Raw genomic sequence first — 17,464 nt, 5'->3', positions numbered from 1 at the left:
TTGTATCCCTCCGAGTCCTGATGATGCCGCCATTTTTATTGAGATTAAAATGCTGTCAACTTTAAAAACATGGACCGTATATAAATTTTGAGAACTTACTGTAACGGGTCGAGCTTTTTTCGTGTTTGTTGATCACAATATATCACTGCAGTGTATTGCCTCAAAAGAGAGCATCGAGCATGGTTGTTTTGCACCAATATTTATTGCGCTGCTATGTGTCTTGAAGCTGTTTTCACAAACTCTTTTGAATAAATTATATTCACCATTTGGTTCTTTGCATCAAAAGTATTGTTACCAGAGACCAGTGTGTTTTTTGTTATACCCATTTCAGTGCAAGTCAATGAGGAAAATAAAGACCCTCCATATTCTTTTTTCCCTCTATCTTTCTGCTTTCCCAGTGGTGGTATGTATGCAGAAGGGATGGGGAAGGGACACATACTTGGACAGCAGACAGCAGGAGGGAGGTGGCAGAGGCAGCAAGCTGACCATGTATGGCAGGCACAGGGGTAGTGGCAGCACAATAGACCACAGAGTGCAAGTGGGAGGGGCCGGCAGTGGTAGCAAAACAGACCGTGTAAGGGGCAGGGGCAGCAAGTTGACTAGTCAGGGCAGGTGAAGTGGCAGCACAATGGACCATGGAGAGTAGGAGGGAGTGGGCTGGAGCATGCAAAATGACAATGGAGGCAGGGGGAAAGGAGACAAGGGCAGCAAGCTGACCATGCAATGCTGGCAGGAGGGGCAGTGACTGCATAACAGACCATGGAAGACAGAAGGGAGGGGGCAGGGGCATACCAATGGACCATGGAGGGCAGGAGGGAAGGGATAGGGCATGGACTTGGACAACAGAGGGCAGGCGTGAGGGTGACAAAGGTGACAGGGGCAGATGCAACAAGCTGACCATGCAGGGGTGATGGGGGGGGCAATGGCAGCACAACCAACCATGCATAGCAAGCTGAAGAGGGAGTGGCAGCATAGCAAACCATGGACGGCAGGAGGGAGGGGCAATGGCAATACAACAGAGCATGGAGTTTAGCACGGAAGGGGTCGGAGCACAGGCTCGGACAATGGAGGGCAGGCGGAAGGGGACGGGGTATGGGGTATGAATGGGCGGCAGGCTCTGCTCTGCCGACGGAGTGGCAAAGTTTTGCCGCTCCACTTGGAACGCAGAGTTTTGCAAAAATCCGTTAACCGCAGCAGAGAGGAGTTTACCAGCGCCACCGCCCACCCTGCATTAAATTCTGTAGCTGTGCACCATCTATGTGCACAGGTGAGTCATTCTCAAGTCAACCACCACATGATATGATGCCATAACGGCTGCAGGCAGAAGCAGCAGTGCTCCGATTTGAGGTGCTTCTATGCATGCATGCATGTAGTGCGGTTCAAACTCTGAGATCTAGTGCTTCGTTCTGTCTGCTCAAGCAAGGTCAGACTCCATTTTCCTGAGAGCAGGCAAAGGCGACTCCGCTTTGTAGCCGGAGTGCAGGTATGATTATTGTGGTGAGTGGTGACAGGCAAGCAACACTGACAGGAGGAGCGAGGGACTACCGGAGTACACCAGGTAAGAACAGTAGTGTACAAGATTAGAGCTGACCTAGCGCATCACTCTTCTTAATGTGCTCCGCGTGATTGTCTGTTTGGGGCCTGGCTTCATCCTCTCTGACTTTGGCCCATCTGTCTGAGCTCCGAGTACAAAGTCCAACTAGGGCAACTGGGTTTCAACCGCGTGCCACTGCCAAGATATTTGAGTCTGAGACTGAGAGCTGAGGAAAGAAACCCATTTCACCCTGCTATACTGCAGCCGGAGTGGGGTCCACTATCCTACTTACTCCTGGCTCTCTTCTACGGGCTGCAGAAACCCAGATCGCCCCTTGTTCTACACAGTGGGAGGACAGGACAGTCAGCAAGCTTGGCGTATTCCAGCAGAGACCGGCCTTTGACTCTAGTCCGACACCGACTGCTGCAGCTTCGATGTGACATCACTCTAACGGCTTGCCTATGGGCCACCCATGACTTGAGGCACTACATTAGGCAGGGCAAGGCGCCACCCCGCATGTTTGTTTCTTTTTTTATAAGATGTTCCACATGTGCAACTCATGGGAATTTGGTGGAGTTTTTTTAATAAGTCCACGGAGTGAAACCCCGCGAACTCCGTCCACTTCTAGACAGGGGGCAGCAAGCTGACCATACAGGGAGGCGCGGGAGCGGCAGTAGTATAACAACAGACCTTACAGGGCAGGCAGGAGGGGTAGCAGCAGCTCAACGAGCCATGAAGTGCATGAGGAAGGGGGCAGAGGCACATACACAGCAGCAAGCTGACTACGCAGGGTAGGTGGGAGGAGCAGAGGCAGAGGCAGCACAACACACCATGTATTTTAGGCAGGAGCGTTAATGGAAACACAATATAGAATGGTGGGCAAGAGGGAGAGGGGCTGGGGTATGCACAAAGGACCTTGAAGGGAAGTAGAGAGAAGGTAGCAGCTGTACTAAGCCAACAGGGGGAGCAGGGGATGAGGCAAGCTGACCGTGAAGGACAGGCAGGCGAGGAAGTTGGAGGTCAGGTAGGAGGGGTAGTGGCAGCACAACTGACCATGGAGGGCCGGAGGCAAGTGATAAGAGCATGGACTCAGACAAGGGAAGGTAGGGTGGAGGGGTCAGGGGCAGTAACCTGACCATGCAGGGCAGGTGGGAGGGGCAATGGCAGCACACCAGACTGCACAGAGCAGGCAGGAGGGGATGCTGGAGCTCAATGGACCATGGAGTACAGGAGGAAGGGGGCAGGGGCATGCATACGGGGACAATGAAGGGGAGCAGGGCAGGGGCAGCAAACTAACCAGGAAGGGCAGGCAGGAGGGGCATTGGCAGTACATTGGGCTGCTCAGGACTGGGGTGAGAGGGAAGAAGCATGGACTCAGACATCCGAGGGCAGGAGAAGAGGGTAGGGACAACCAGCTAACCACTGGGGCAAGAGGGCAGGGCAGGAGTTAGAGCGCAGTGACATGGACTCGAACAACACATGGCATCATGTAGGGCAGGAGGGAGAGGGCATGCATAGAGACAATGAAAGGGAGCAGGGCAGGGGCAGCATACAGACCGTGAAGGGCAGGAATGAGAGGGCTGTGACATGGACTTTAACAACACATCACACGGAGGACGTAGGTATGGGCAGCAAGGTAAGCATGGAGGGCAAGCGGGAGGGGAAGTGACCACATGGGCAGGAGGGAGGGGCAGAGACAAATTTGGACAATCGATGGCAGGCAGGAGGGGGTTAGGGGCAGCAAGTGGACCATGGAGGAAAGAACTGCAGGGCCAGCGCAACCAACCATGGGAACAGGAGGGAGGAGGCAGGGGTCTGTACACTGAGAACCACTGCCAGGGAGGAGTGGGGCAGGAGCAGGGACAGCAAGCTGGCCGGTTGGCAAGGGCATTAAGCTGTGCACTGAGGGCTTACGGAATGGAATAAGGGCATCGAGATGGGGGACGGATGACAGGCAGGCACAAGGGGGGAGGGGCAGTAATTTAACCACAGCGAACAGACCTGCATGAGCAGGGTCAGCACAATGGACCATGGAGAGCAGGAGGGGTGACAATGGCATGCATTTCAAGAACAGAGGGCAGGGGGTGGTGGGCAGGGGTAGGAAGTTTACCACTGAAGGCAGGTGGACATGGGCAACACAATGGACCATAGAGGGCAGGCAAGAAGGGGCAGGAGCATGCACACAAATGGAGGGCAATGGCAAGAGGGGCAGGACAGCAAGATGACCACGGAGGGCAGGCTACCGTGGGTTGGCCACAAGGAAGGGGTATGCCTGTGCCAACCCCCAGTTGTAAATTACAGAAGGCTGTGCGCAGTGGAGGCGTTGGCTGAATATTTACAAAAAGCCTTAGTAATTAATGAAAAGAGATTATAGCCTGGTATTGGTAATATTAGCTTCCTTAACATGAATAAATGTTAAAGTGCTATTATAGCTAGGTATGGCAATAAGATCTTAGCTTACATTAAGAAAAAACCCTAGATATTCACAGAAAAAGCAAATGTTAAAGTAAAGTTATATTTGGGTGTTAAAATAAGTTAAAAACGAATGCTTAAAAAGCATTCATTTTAAACTCATTTTAGCTATAACGGTACTTTATATTTCTATATACATTTATTATTCACTGCTCCTGTGAGGAGCACCCTCTCATGCCCTTCGAGGTCTTTTTTGCATATATTTGGATCCTGGTTGTGCCCCCAGAAAGGAAATGGCCCACCAAGTATTTTTTTTTAATTTTCCGGAGGACTACATGGAATATAGCAGCCCCCAGCAAAATAAAAAACAAAGTAAGTCCCCTGAGTCATTAATTCCACGACCCCAAGAGAACTTACCATATTTTTTAAAGTACTGTATGTTCTTCAGCTGGTGTGCAGGGATCACTTGTGGTTGGTTCTAGGGCTGCACTTTATGGCCTGAATTTGTTTTAAGAAAGACTCACTGTTATTTTGAATGTTTTTCTTTATTGGTAACATGTTGTATTAATCACTTTTATTTGACACTGCAGTGTGCATATTTATAAAAAATATACATTTGATTATAGGTATTGGGGTCTTGTTGACATAGCCATTAGGTCTGCATTATATATGTTGATTGGCTGGCCTCTTGATTAAGCCAATAGTCACCCTGCTTTTTATATTTGGGTGTTTTGACCCTTTCACAAAGCCAGTAGGTCTGTCTCACTTAAAATAACACCGTTTATCGCCCACAGGAGGTTCAGTGCTAGAACAGAAGGCACAGACAAGGTACCATTGAAGCAGAAAACTAAGGAAAATTAATTATTTTAAAGGTGTGAGACTATGATGCTGCTATCTCAAATAAACTTTTTCTTAACAACCCACAAAAAGCAGACAACTAGAGTTCAAAAGAACCTCATAAAAAGCTTGCCTCACAGTCATCATATAGTTGATATCTTGAGATGGACCACTGTGTACACCCTGCAGTATACTGTGATACTACACACATTTAGCTTCTGGGGAGCTTCCGTTGGGCTAAAGTTGCCCATTTTGCTTCATGGAGATCTCAAAGTATGGGAATTCTCAGTTGCTGTTCACTGTACCATTAGTGGTCCAGGAAACATGTGGAAGATGTCTATTGAGTAGCATGAGAGAAGAGGGGACAGTTTTAAAGCATATGAAAGCAGTGTGTGTGGGGGGGTGGGGCGAGCGCACAATGGTTGAAAAAGCAGTTTAAAATAGGAAACTATTAGTTTCTTGCAATCTCACGTGTGTGTGTCTTGTGTGTGTGGGCTAGCGCACGGGGGGTAAAAAAGCAATTTAAAATATGAAACTATTAGTTTCTTGCAATCTCACCAGAATTTCTTCTGATAGCCTTCCTGGTCTACTTAATAGCCCGAATGTTTAAAGTGAATGAAACATATATTTAAATTGTTTTGTATGCAAGGAGGTGTTGTGGTATTGGTGGATAGTGGGAGCACCTGTAAGGGTGGGGGCATTTACTAAAAGGCCCTGTACCATAAACAAGAAGATAACATTAAAAAACAAGAATGGGCAATGTACAGAAGGCCTTGGGTGACCCTGACACTCTAAAAGCTGTGTTGTACATTGAACACCCAGTGCTCACTTAGAACCAAATGACCCACCTCTCACTGTTTACTGTAATCATGTTTACGATTTGTTGTTGCTGGCACCACATTTTAGGCATTGTCAACAGTAGGTGGTCAGAGAAACCCATGACTAATTGTGTTTAGAATTTCTTGGTAGACCTGTTTCAATATCCACCAAGAGGCGAAAGACTTCCAGATACAGCCAAGGAAAGAAGTGTACAATGGTCAGTGGGCATAACAGAAAGAGGGGGGCAGGTAATAATTGAAGAAACCACACAACAAATATGTGTGTATGTGTAGGCAAGTGTGCGAAAAAATGAAGGGGCTGATTTACTAACTTTTCATGCAACACAGTAGAGCAACGAATGATTCTGTGTTGCCTGAATGGGAGAGTGCAGAACAGCCCCTTGTCTACCAAGGTTTGGTGCTGTAGTTCCCTCCTCTAGCTCTGGCTCATTGTATGCTGCCTGGCGCCAAACACACCCTTGTAACATAGTACAAGGGTGGGTGTGTGTGATGTCAAGCATGGGTTTTGTACGGGAAGGGTACGCTTCCTATACAAATGACTTTGCTTGGACATAATGAAAAACTTTTCTGTCTTTGTATGTGGGCTGTACACTCACTACAGCACACATGGAAACTTAGAAAAGTCCCAAGAAAACAAAAATGATGCCTACCCCGAGGAGATGTCTTTTTTATGACGTAATCCCGACATATATTTTTTAGGTGATAGGAATTTGTATCAAAATCCATAGGTGATTGCAGTGGAATGTGGCTCCCATAGTAGACAAATACCACAGTGTAGCACTAGCACTACTTAAGTACTATTTTCCAGCACAAAATAAATTGTGATGCAAACCTGGTGCTAAATTTGAGTAAATATAGGTCTAAATGTCTGAGGTATAACTCTAGCTCAGAAAAGGGCAACTATAATTCAGAAGACCAGATGGGAAGCCTGCTGCACCGGTAACATACAGGTGGCCTCCACATATGTCCCACTCTGTATTAGCTTTAGCCTACTGTGCATTCCCTTTACTGTTCTACACATCTTATGTCTAATTGACTCCAGTAATGGCCTGTTGCCTCCCAGCTTTCTGTACTTGTGTTCTACAGAAGAGGCCTGCTCCATCCCATGATAACTGTTTGAGACTACACTTACAATCTGGAGTGTGCTTCCTACGGACAGGGGTGCTTGAGACACATGGGCACATGCTTGTAATCTCCTTAAAACCTTTGATTTAGTTGGTCTCATTGTGATAGGTTTAGGACTAAGGTTAGCCAATATGCCATCAGAGACTTTCCTACAGTATTGTATGCTAAGACATTTAAATGGAGTCAGCCTTTTTGATGTTCTCTGAGGATTATTAGCTGGAACCCATCTCTACAAAGCCTTATTACTCGGTGCCTGATGAGAGCAAACAGCTGGCACAGCTTCATTTCTAGAAAATGATGATGTCTGGGAGGATTATAAAGCAGATCAGTGACGCATGTCATGCTTCCATATACCATATTCCAATAGACCTATCTTGAGTGCACCCCAAGTGCCACTTCTACACCTGTAACATAGGTGTGGGTGCTGCATTTGAAATTACAATCTATTGAAGTTAAGAAGAGTTTCATTTATTATTTATAAAATGCAGACAGGACAAATCTAATTGTCTTCAAAGTGCATGCACACGTAACTAAATAGATTTTTTTTACTGTTGTTCGCTTTCAATACATTTTTTTATGAGAACATCATTCTTCTTTCAAGATAAAGAACCAGAACAATAATAAACCGCAAAACTAAAATGCCCCAAATCTTAAAGCGCACAATACCCAATCAAAAATAAAATAACTGCTTCCAAAAACTCCACGCTCATGCACTATAAAAATGTAAATTATCAGGGAATAAAAACTCATTAAAAATCGCCCACCCACCACGTAAATACACTAAGCTACAGTATACAGTTTACCAGACAAACGTATTCCAATCCGAAAAAATATGTCAGGATAGCTACAGTATATTTGATAGCCCTCTAGGTCTAAAAGGATTTCAATTGGCATTAAGGCAACTTGACTTTATAAATATCAGGACAGCTCAAAAACGCTTTGCGAGGGCATTCCACTGCTTTGCAAAGGCACCCTAAACGTATCTGCCACACAATTTATCAATTCCATCAAATAATTAGATGCAAGAGTCATTATAAATGTCCTTATTACAAACACCACTCTCAAATTGTTGTGGTCAGGAATAGTCAACCATCCTAATTGCTGCCATTGTTGTAACATGGAAACACTTTTATAGAGTTAATATTATCCTATTCTATAGTCTGTAATGTGAACAAGTAGGCCAACAGAGTAATGTTCAAACAGATAGCCCTCCAGTATTGTAATCAGGACAGAACAATGGCCTGTAGTAGTAATCAGCTTTATTCCAATGCTCACAGTGGGCAGACTTCGGAGAGGCAGTAGAGATTTAAGTGGGCAGTTTTTACTACTGCCCTAACAAACAGATTGAAAGCAAGTCCACTAATAAAGTCCACTAGAGATGTCACTGAGCCCACCAGGCTTTGTAAATTGCCCTGTTAGGAGCGCTGCACAACAGGGAAGCAAGACCTCAGTCTTCTCGCCATTTATTTAAAACCAGTTGTCACGCATGCACATCTGCCCAAAACGTTCCGACACCTCCACAGGCTCTCAAGATCCCACTCGAGATCAGGCAGATGCTGGTTATGATCGACATCGCCCAGATACCCAAGATCAGACCCCTGAGGCACACCACTTGTTACAAGGTTTTTGAGGAAAGAAGGTCCGAGATAGAATTGTTGGGCTTTGCCTAAGAGTGGAAAATCCCTTGCAAAGCGGGGCTAGAATTCCCATCACTCGTCCCAGGCAATCCAGAAAAATTGCATGGTTAGGGAGAGTGAAGGTAGAGAGAACGCAATCCCAGAGGGAAAAGAGCGAAAGGAGAGCAGGGGAAGATTCCTGTAGACAGATCTCAAAGGTTCAGTGTAGCAGGCCTCCTTCTTTCTCTCATATAAAATCATTTCTCCCCCATGCATAGCATGCCCTGTTTGGGCCCCTATAAGGAAATAACTGATAAAGACACAATAGCATATATTATTCATTAGCTACACTTCGAAATGGGCAGAACTTGGGAACCAAAAGCAGCCCTGGCAAAAATGCTCAAACTAGCTCCACTCCCTGTGTCTCCTCCCACAGTCACTCTTTGCATCCATCCATTCTCTCGCTCTCTCCTTCTCTCCTCTCTCTTCTCTCCCTCTTGGATCACTTTCATCTACCTTCACTCTCTTTCTCCCAAAGCCTCTCTGTGCCTGCTTCAATTAACCTCTGTAAGCTGGGGAAGTGTCAGAGGCACCAGGAGCGGCCCTGGGCTTTCAAAACCGGCCTCCACCGGCTCCAGCCCACTGGGGAAATGCCCAATGGAATAAAAAGCCTGTCCAGGCCTGCCTGTATAATTAGACAATTAAGTTGAGAGTCCATATAGGCTTCGTACTTGCTGTATTTGTAGAGTTTCATTATGACATTTTATAAAAGCAGTCATTTTTTTTCTAGAGTTTATATAGCGTGAACTTGAGCCGAATTGGGTATCAGAGCGCTTTACATAGCACCAGTTGCATTACATGAGGACACAATCATTTTTTTGTGTGTGTTAGACACGGGTAGATTAAGGGATTTGCCCAGAATCACAGGATGTTGAGCGTCATTGCCGAGACTCGTACCCAGTTCCCCAGATTCGAGGTTGACCGCCCTAGCCGTTATGATTTGCCCAGAATCACAGGATGCTCAGTGTCATTAACGAAACTCGTACCCAGTTCCCCAGATTCGTGGTTGACCGCTCTAGCCGTTAGGCCAACTCCTCTCTTTCTATCTTTGAAAAGAAACGTTAACAGCTATGTTAAGGTCCTCAGCCAGTTACTTGATTAGCGATACCTTTTTATATTATATTGAAAATTGAAGGTATTGATGATTGATTAACCTAGTTGGCAGGAGCCAAAAGTTCCTTATAGATTTTGCTACCAAGATTAACAAGGACGCCGGCAAGTGAGTCACATCATTCTTGAATAGCATTTACTATCTCATTTTCATATGTCAGGGTATTTTATCACTTCCAAATCTAAAAAGATCTAAACTCTTATTATGATCTTCTATAGTTCAACTTAAACAGTAAGGTTTTTTTGGCTTCTAGCTATTTTTATATGTCTTATTTCGGTTCTTGCATAGTGCAAAGACAGAAATGTCTGTTAATCTTTATCAGTATTCTGAGACCCACTGTAATACCAAAGAGGTTCCATAGAGAGGCCTCCCTCTACCAAGGCACCTCCCAGCCACCAATTACAAGTAGAGCCTTGAGATTGTAATACCACCAATCAGATGCCGCCACCAGAGTGCTCAAACCACCCTCCCCCCCTAATCAAAACGAGGTTACGGTACTGGATGCTGGAGTATAACATGGCACGGCAGGGAAGGACAGTGGTGGTGTTGCGGTAGATGCTGCCATCTTGGCCGCCTGTGACTCTCCCCCCTCCCCCTTGTGCAGGTAAGAGCAGAAGGCCATAAATCACCCCAGATACTGGGGATCATAGCTTTCCTTAGGATTAAGTTCCTTGTTTTGTGCCCCAGGAAAAAAGGAATCCCAGAGACACCCACTGTAAGGGAATCTCGGGAATCAACATGTTGCTTGGTTGTTTGGGTTTGCCAAGGAAAGAGGTCCCCAAGGCCCTGAGGAATCGGGGGATTACCGCCTTGCATCGCCGGGAGGACCAAAGCCAGCAGCAGGGAGGCCTCCCTCTACCTTCCACACATTGTCTGCTCTGTCATTATGAGGAAACATCTGTAGCTGTGGTGGAAAGAGCTGTGCGTGGTGTTTTGGATCAGGTACGGGTGTAGTTGGTGCCTCAAAGGTCAAAATCTAGAGCAAAGTCCTTCAACTCAACCAAACAGTGCACCAAGTGGACACTTATGAACACAATTCGCAATCATTTTTTTCAGTCCTGAAGTAGTGAGTGCCTCATTCAGAAGCAATTTTTCCTTTTCATTACAAACAAGGCTTTGAAACATTTCCACATTTCTCTAGGGCACTCGAAAATGCTCTTAACCTTCAATTTACTGTTAAAATGATTGAAATGTGTTACTCGAAGCGAGGATGTCAGCCTGCTGCCGCTCTGCAAACTAAAGACAAACTGACTGATGAGCCGTAGGGCACCCGATGCATAAAAATGGAATATTGAAAAATAAAGATATCACTGTTGTCAACTGCAGCCTGTGTTTATACCCACAAAAGTTTAAATCTCACAAAAGGATTTCGCGAATTCGCAAAATGCGAACAAACAGTTTCCTTGTATCTGCAATGGTTGTCAGTTGCCCTATTTCCAGTACGGCGCAAATGTAAAATGGAACTGCAGAAATTTTAGAAATATATATTTTGTATAGTTTTTGTGTTTCCTAACAGAGTGACTGTGCCCTTACTATTGCCCTGCATTTGAAGTTCAGTGCTTTAAGTGGAGTGAAAAAGGCAGGGGCTCTTAAAGAGGTGATACCTAGAGGGGTTACAAGGAACGCTTCATGAGAGCTGTGGCCAATGTGACTAAGGATGGGCCTGCTGCATGGGAAATAGAATGCTATGCCTGCCAGAGTCTTACCAAACAAAGAATCCTCGAAAACAGCAGTCAACAAAACCTGTGTATCCGTTTGTATAGCACCGTATCCCTGAGCTATGAGCAATCAACATCTGGCAGCATAATCTAAAGGAATGTAGCGCCTTGACTGCTTGCTATTAGTATCCTTTATTAAAGCGTACAAAAGACTTAACTTGGATATTTAATTGAAATTAAATAGTATCTTGGAACCTTGTGCACAAATTGTAAATGGTAAAATATTTCACAATGTTTACGTGCCTTTAGTTCCTTCCATGCAAACATTTGGAGTGCTTGGAAATAGGCTGCATTAGGGACCGGGCTTGCATCAAGGTTGGTAGTTCACTAAAGTGAGAAGATATCACCACACTCACTGGTGCCCCACCAATGCATATGACATGTAACCCTGACTTTACCAACATATGTGGTTGATAAAATATGGGCCGGCCCCAAGCACAAAGGCATATCTCTGAGTCTGTGCAGCAAGCAGTCCTGCAGTGCAACCACTGGTCTCACACTCGGCCATTTGTATGATCAAGGCTCACGTGACCAAATTGTTTGATCAGTTCAAGGCACATTCCCTGCACTAACTGAGACTAGACACAAACTTACACTCAGGGGGCCTATGCATGCACCATGCTGTCCCAGAATCCAGGAAACCAGGTATCGCACAACTCCCTCAGTTCCAATGGCCAAATGACTGCGCCTGTATCATTCTGTGTATATACATACATGACACAGTGCCAGTAACCACTGTGTAGTTATAGTTAGGACCTAGTTACCATAGGATTTTTATTTTGTTTTGCTAATAACTTTTGTGCCATTTAGCAAATCTTCACAACACTTTCCCCCCCAAAAAGCTCATCAACCTGAGCTCTTTCCTGGAAACTTTCAGGATGAATCATACAGCAGGGGTCTAGAAAACGGGGGGTGGTCCCAAAATGCAATTCCCTCAAGCAGTTTCTATAGGGATTTCTAAACAGCGCTGTAGCCAAAATGTTTGAACAGAATTACACCGCTTTTGGCCGAGAACGAAATCATTACCCAGAAAGCACACAGGAGTCTCACAGGCATGCAACTTTGAAAAGTGCTTCGATTGGCTGAGGGGGCTTTTTTCCCATTGGCTGCCTTGCTCCTGCGGATCAAGTGGCTCTTGCAAGTCCTGCAGGAGCTCACATTCTGATTGGCTGGCCACACCCCGAACACCATTTTTGCAACCACCATTACAGCACTCTTGGGCTCGGTCCTCATGTCCTGAAAATAAAAATATGAGGTGTAAAGGGGCAGGGAAGAGATACCCTGACCCCCTGGACCTGGAAGGGGGGGTCCCAGAGGGCACCCCCTGGGGTCAAATTAATAGAAAAGTTTATTTTTGGGGTGCTGTGATCCCCTCGGAGTCCAGTGCTAGACAGCCCGGTCTCCTGGACTCCAGTATTAATTCCTATGGGGTTCTTTGCTCTTTGATAAAGAAAAACATGACTAGTTATGATTCAAAATTAAAAATGAAAAACCAGTGACATTTGCAATTAATGTTTAGGATCACAATCCATAACTTACCCAACAGTCGTACAAACTTTAATGGCACACCAAATGCAATACTCATGACCTCACAATATTTATACCAATAAATAACAACTCCTACATGGAAAATGTAAGTAAATAACAATACATATTTAATATTTGTAATTGCATCTGTCGTTTTAAGGGTGAGGGCATGAGCATTAAAGTTGGTGTGTAAGTTATGATTTGGAAGACTTTTTTGCGATTGTGGTCCTAACCATGGCTAGCGAATTTCTGTGAATTTTTAAGTTTTAAATTCAAAATCATAACTGCACTTTAACTGTGTTTTAGGGGCTATTGCAGCGCCAACCATAATGCCACTTTAACCTTTGCTTGATATAACATAACATGCGTATTTGTAAAGTGCACGTTCACCTGTAGGCATCTTGGCGCTGAATAACAGATGTTTTATTGTTACCCAACGGTACTCATTTTATCGACCGCAAATGGATGAAAGGCTGAGTAGACCCAGCAGGATTTGAACCTGTGACCATGAGGTCGAACACAAGCCCCTGCAGTGGACGTATTAGCCCGCTGAGCCACCAGACCCGGCTTGTAGATGTCCAAATGCAGTGTGCCTGAGCACTTTGGGCCACATACAAGTGCATTTTGCATCTGTAGAATTGCACACATTTTACTTTTTGAACCTGCTAATGAGTCCATGCACATAAATATCACAGTTTGTTTTATTTCTGTTTTGCATAAGACAGGTCTTTGCTATTAAGGCTTTAATATATTCTTCTATCATGATTAGCACATATAACACCTTCCAAATTCATTTTGAGTTCAGAAAACTTTTACGTGTGCAATGTAGCAGTTTAGCTTCAACAGCGGATGTATCAATAATTGTTTAGGAACATGTGCACACAGGGACAACACCCTAGGAGACGCTAATTAGTGCACTCTTGATCTCTACCAGCTCAGGATTAGTTAATGGTGTGCCTTGGTTACTCATTTGAAGGTCTTTAGCGTTGCCAAATTCTAAAAGCTTATCAGCATTGTTCACCACTTACCACATAAACAATAATGCACAGAACACATGAAAAGTCAAAGCTGGTTTGAAGAGACAGGCACACCAGAGACACAGGAAGGGGGTCGGGGGTAGCCATAGTGACAAGAAGGAAGTGACAGACAGAGCTTTTCTAGAGGAATCAAGGATTACCCTCCAATGAAGAAGAGGACCCCAATTTATTTAGGCAGGAGTTCAAAGGACACTTATGAAGACCTATGCAGTGCAGCGTTTCCCAGTGGGTCTGGGATTTCTGAGCTTTTGATTGGCTCACCTAGAACTTTTACTTTGGGGATGGAAGGTTAGGCTAGAGCACGTACTTACAGGGTTATCTAGACAAAGTATCATATATAGAATGATTTGAATTAATTCCTGTGTATGGTTCTCCTGCTTGATCACTTTGTGTGCTCCAGGTTTTCCAGAAAATTTCACTCCGACTCCCATATGTGCATACTGCCACTCAGTGTACTTACCAGCGAGTGCCTGGAATGAACTTCCAGCTCCGCTGAGGTCTGCCCTGTCCCGCTAGAGATGGGGTCCGCGGAGAAGATCCCATGCACACTTTGGATTGTTTCTCCAGCAGCTTCAATTTCCTTCATGAGTGACCACGCCTCACCCTTTTCAGCAAAATCCCGCACTCCGTTGCTGGCGTATTCACCCTTCTGCCACATGTGGTAGTCAGAGCTGTGCGTTGCGCCTGTGGGATTGGTTCGGGATAATGTCAACAAAAAATACATGAGAGCAGCCAACATTTTCATTTGAATCTCCACGTTTGGCAGTAAATTCCTTGTTGGGCAGTACATTCTACCCATTTTAATTTTTGCTAAGAGGTAGATGTTAATATTATAAGGCATTACAAATTGTAAAATCTGTTTAAACTTCTATCATTCATATACCAGTTTACAATGATCCCAACACTACCAATATTGTTAAAATGAGTTTATATGTCGAAATGCTTAATGTTTCCATTGAATTCTGCTGATTTGGCTTTTCATCTAGGATCAAAGACCTGGTTTACGCGGGATACTACAGTCTGTATACAAATTCTGAATTTTTTACACTTTATTATTGACTTTATAAGCATTTTACTTACCGAGCATAGATGACCATTGAGCTGGGGGTCTGAAGAGGGGATACTGCTTGGGGAAAGCCACCTGGCTCCATTTCCCTGTGAAGACGATGCTGTACCGGGCCAGCTCCTCGGCTGTGCATAGGAAGTCCTCGCCCAGGGGCAGGCAGCTGGCACAGGCCACAGCTGCTGAGAGGACAGCCCAGAAGACTTTACAGGACCTGCAGCAGGGCGTTAGCTGTTCCATTTTCCTGCCCATGGAAAGGAGAAGAACAGTGACCGGCTAACCACACGAGCAGGATGGATGTAACAGATGTGGGCTCCAGCCTGCAAATATTCAATCCTTTCTGCCTGACATGCAGAGGAGAAGCGCGGGATTGTACCGAGAACAGGCAGATGTTTACATGCCTGTGCTTTCCTAAGGATACGCTGCTAAGATGCAGACATCTCTGTATGCTACACATTTTCTCGCACACCTGCATTCATTTTTTAAGTAAGATTTCCATTCATACTTTTTGTATTCTAAATATGAACGCAGACACAAATATTTGACAGACCTCTTTAAAAGTTTCATGCAGAGTTGTGATGTCAGTGGAATCTTTCAGATTTAAATTTGAGACTTTGTACAAAGCTCTGAGTTTTGCAATATTTTCCATTTTACGAGTGAACATGCCTTGTACTCAGCCTCTGCTCTTCCAAGAACCACATATTGAAATGATTATATTTCAACATGTGTCCTAAGAAAATGAACGTTACATTGTTCGCTTCCACACTACATGCTGGAATTAGTTTACGTTTGAAATACATTTTTCTAAGAAAAAACACATCATCAATCTGTTCTACTGGAATTGTTTCTCGGAATATGAGATTTAACCGCTTGAGAACATGTACAATCCACTACACAACGCAGGGAATATATATTTCTGAAGGCAATCTCCTTTGAACATGCATGCATTCATCCCCCTGAAGTGCATATTACATGCTACACGCTCCTCGGCTCTGGGCGGCGGGGAGCGAGCAGGGGTCTCCGGTCGGTATACTCACTGGTTTGTGGTTGGAGTCCAGTCTCGGAGGGAGCACCTGCAGTGGCGGGCAGCTGGGCTGGACTGCGAGGGAGCACCAGCCGCCTTTGCTATTTATGCCCGGGCAGAGCCCCCCTTGTCCAGCAATGGTCTTGAACCAGCACCTTGCACTTTACCGGAACGCATCGCCTGGAACAACTATCAAAGGCACTGCATGGCACTTTATTCACGCGCCTATAAAAGTAAATCTTTGCTGCTCAGCAGACTCGGCACTTTTTTTTTCTCAACTGCCCCGGGTTATTATTATCTACTTAAACTCGCCGAGCAGTTTGGAGATGCTGGTGACGTCGCAGCTCTCTGTTTTAATGATTTCATAATGTTTTGTATAAACTTACTCTGGCTGCGCTGGAGACTTTCGCCTCCAGCAGGATAGAGGTCTGCGCTTGGGTGGATAGCAGTGCAGAATAGTCAGTCTTTCTGGTGGGTTTTTTCGTTTCGAGATTTTTTTATATATATCCCTTATACATGATGTATAAAGCCAAATATACATGTTAACATAAACACACACACACAGCACAGGCACACAGTCGCACAAATAAATACACACGAAGTACATATGTTTAGGAAAGAAAAGGTGTATTGCAGCCAAAGTCAAAGCGTGGGTGAGAAGGGTTTTGCTTCCAAGAGTGCAATGCATGGAGGCCTTTGGTCTCCTGCCCTGAAGACTGGCGCTGCCTCTCATCATTGCTGCACTAAAAAAATCACATCACAAACCAGCACTACCCTGAGGCAAGAGATGTTCCAAAAATGCCGTGACCCTTCTTAAAAAACAAAACAAAAAAAGTAAAGTTCAGTAAGAAGGAGAAAAGGAAATAACAAAACAGCAGGTTCACAATATAATATAATAACAATGTACTGAAAGCATTTAATAATGAGATATAACATTAAAATATTAGCAATTATATGCAGAAAACAGGATAAGGGGGGAGGGAAAAGGAAAATATAAAATGCAAAAATAAAAGCACTTATGCAATGAAATTAGCATAATTTTAAACAGGAGCGGAATTACAAAAATTATAGTGACCATTCGTTTAAACTTTTGAAATCCATTAGAGATGAACATCAAGGGCTACTATTGGATGTACTTATTTAGGCAACGCGAAGCGTAGGCAAAACGTTAACTGGTGATCTAGTCCACGAAAACAGAAATAAGTGCAACACTGAAGAAGGGATCTGCGATCCCTCAGACACAAACAGCGCTTATTGCTGGTGCTCCTCGTCTTAGAGAATGAAGCTCTTCTGGGATGGGTGCTATTTCAGAGGATGCACATTAAACACAGGGACATACCTAACTAGCATTGTGGTGAGCCACCCAACATGTTGGAAATTTTAACTTGGCCATACGCATGTCGACATTATGGAACATTCACAGGCCTCATTCACCACTCGAAGGTACGAGAGAATGTAGGACACCCAGGAGGTTCTGTATACTTTGGACTACCTTTATTCCATTCCTGCCCAGATTTTGGGTCTTTGGGAGTTAAACTCCCTTAATAGGACTTGGCCTCCT

General features: G+C 44.8%; 1 protein-coding gene across 1 annotated transcript in view; it reads right to left on the bottom strand.

Moving 5' to 3' along the window:
- The window catches only part of SPON2 (spondin 2), a 57,224-nt gene extending 41,092 nt beyond the window's left edge, over positions 1-16,132 (bottom strand). The window contains exons 1-3 of the mRNA XM_085642603.1: positions 15,917-16,132; positions 14,897-15,123; positions 14,277-14,500 (exon numbers count right to left, since the gene is read on the bottom strand). Of these exons, the coding sequence (XP_085498729.1) occupies positions 14,277-14,500; positions 14,897-15,119 (447 nt within the window). The 5' untranslated portion in view covers positions 15,120-15,123; positions 15,917-16,132. The remainder of the gene's footprint in view (positions 1-14,276; positions 14,501-14,896; positions 15,124-15,916) is intronic.
- Positions 16,133-17,464: the final 1,332 nt, after the last annotated feature.

Source organism: Triturus cristatus, chromosome 2_2 (genome assembly GCF_964204655.1).
Source record: "Triturus cristatus chromosome 2_2, aTriCri1.1, whole genome shotgun sequence".
Taxonomy (NCBI): Eukaryota; Metazoa; Chordata; class Amphibia; order Caudata; family Salamandridae; genus Triturus; species Triturus cristatus.
Note: the sequence above shows the minus strand (reverse complement) of the source record. Positions and strands in the feature narration are given on the sequence as shown.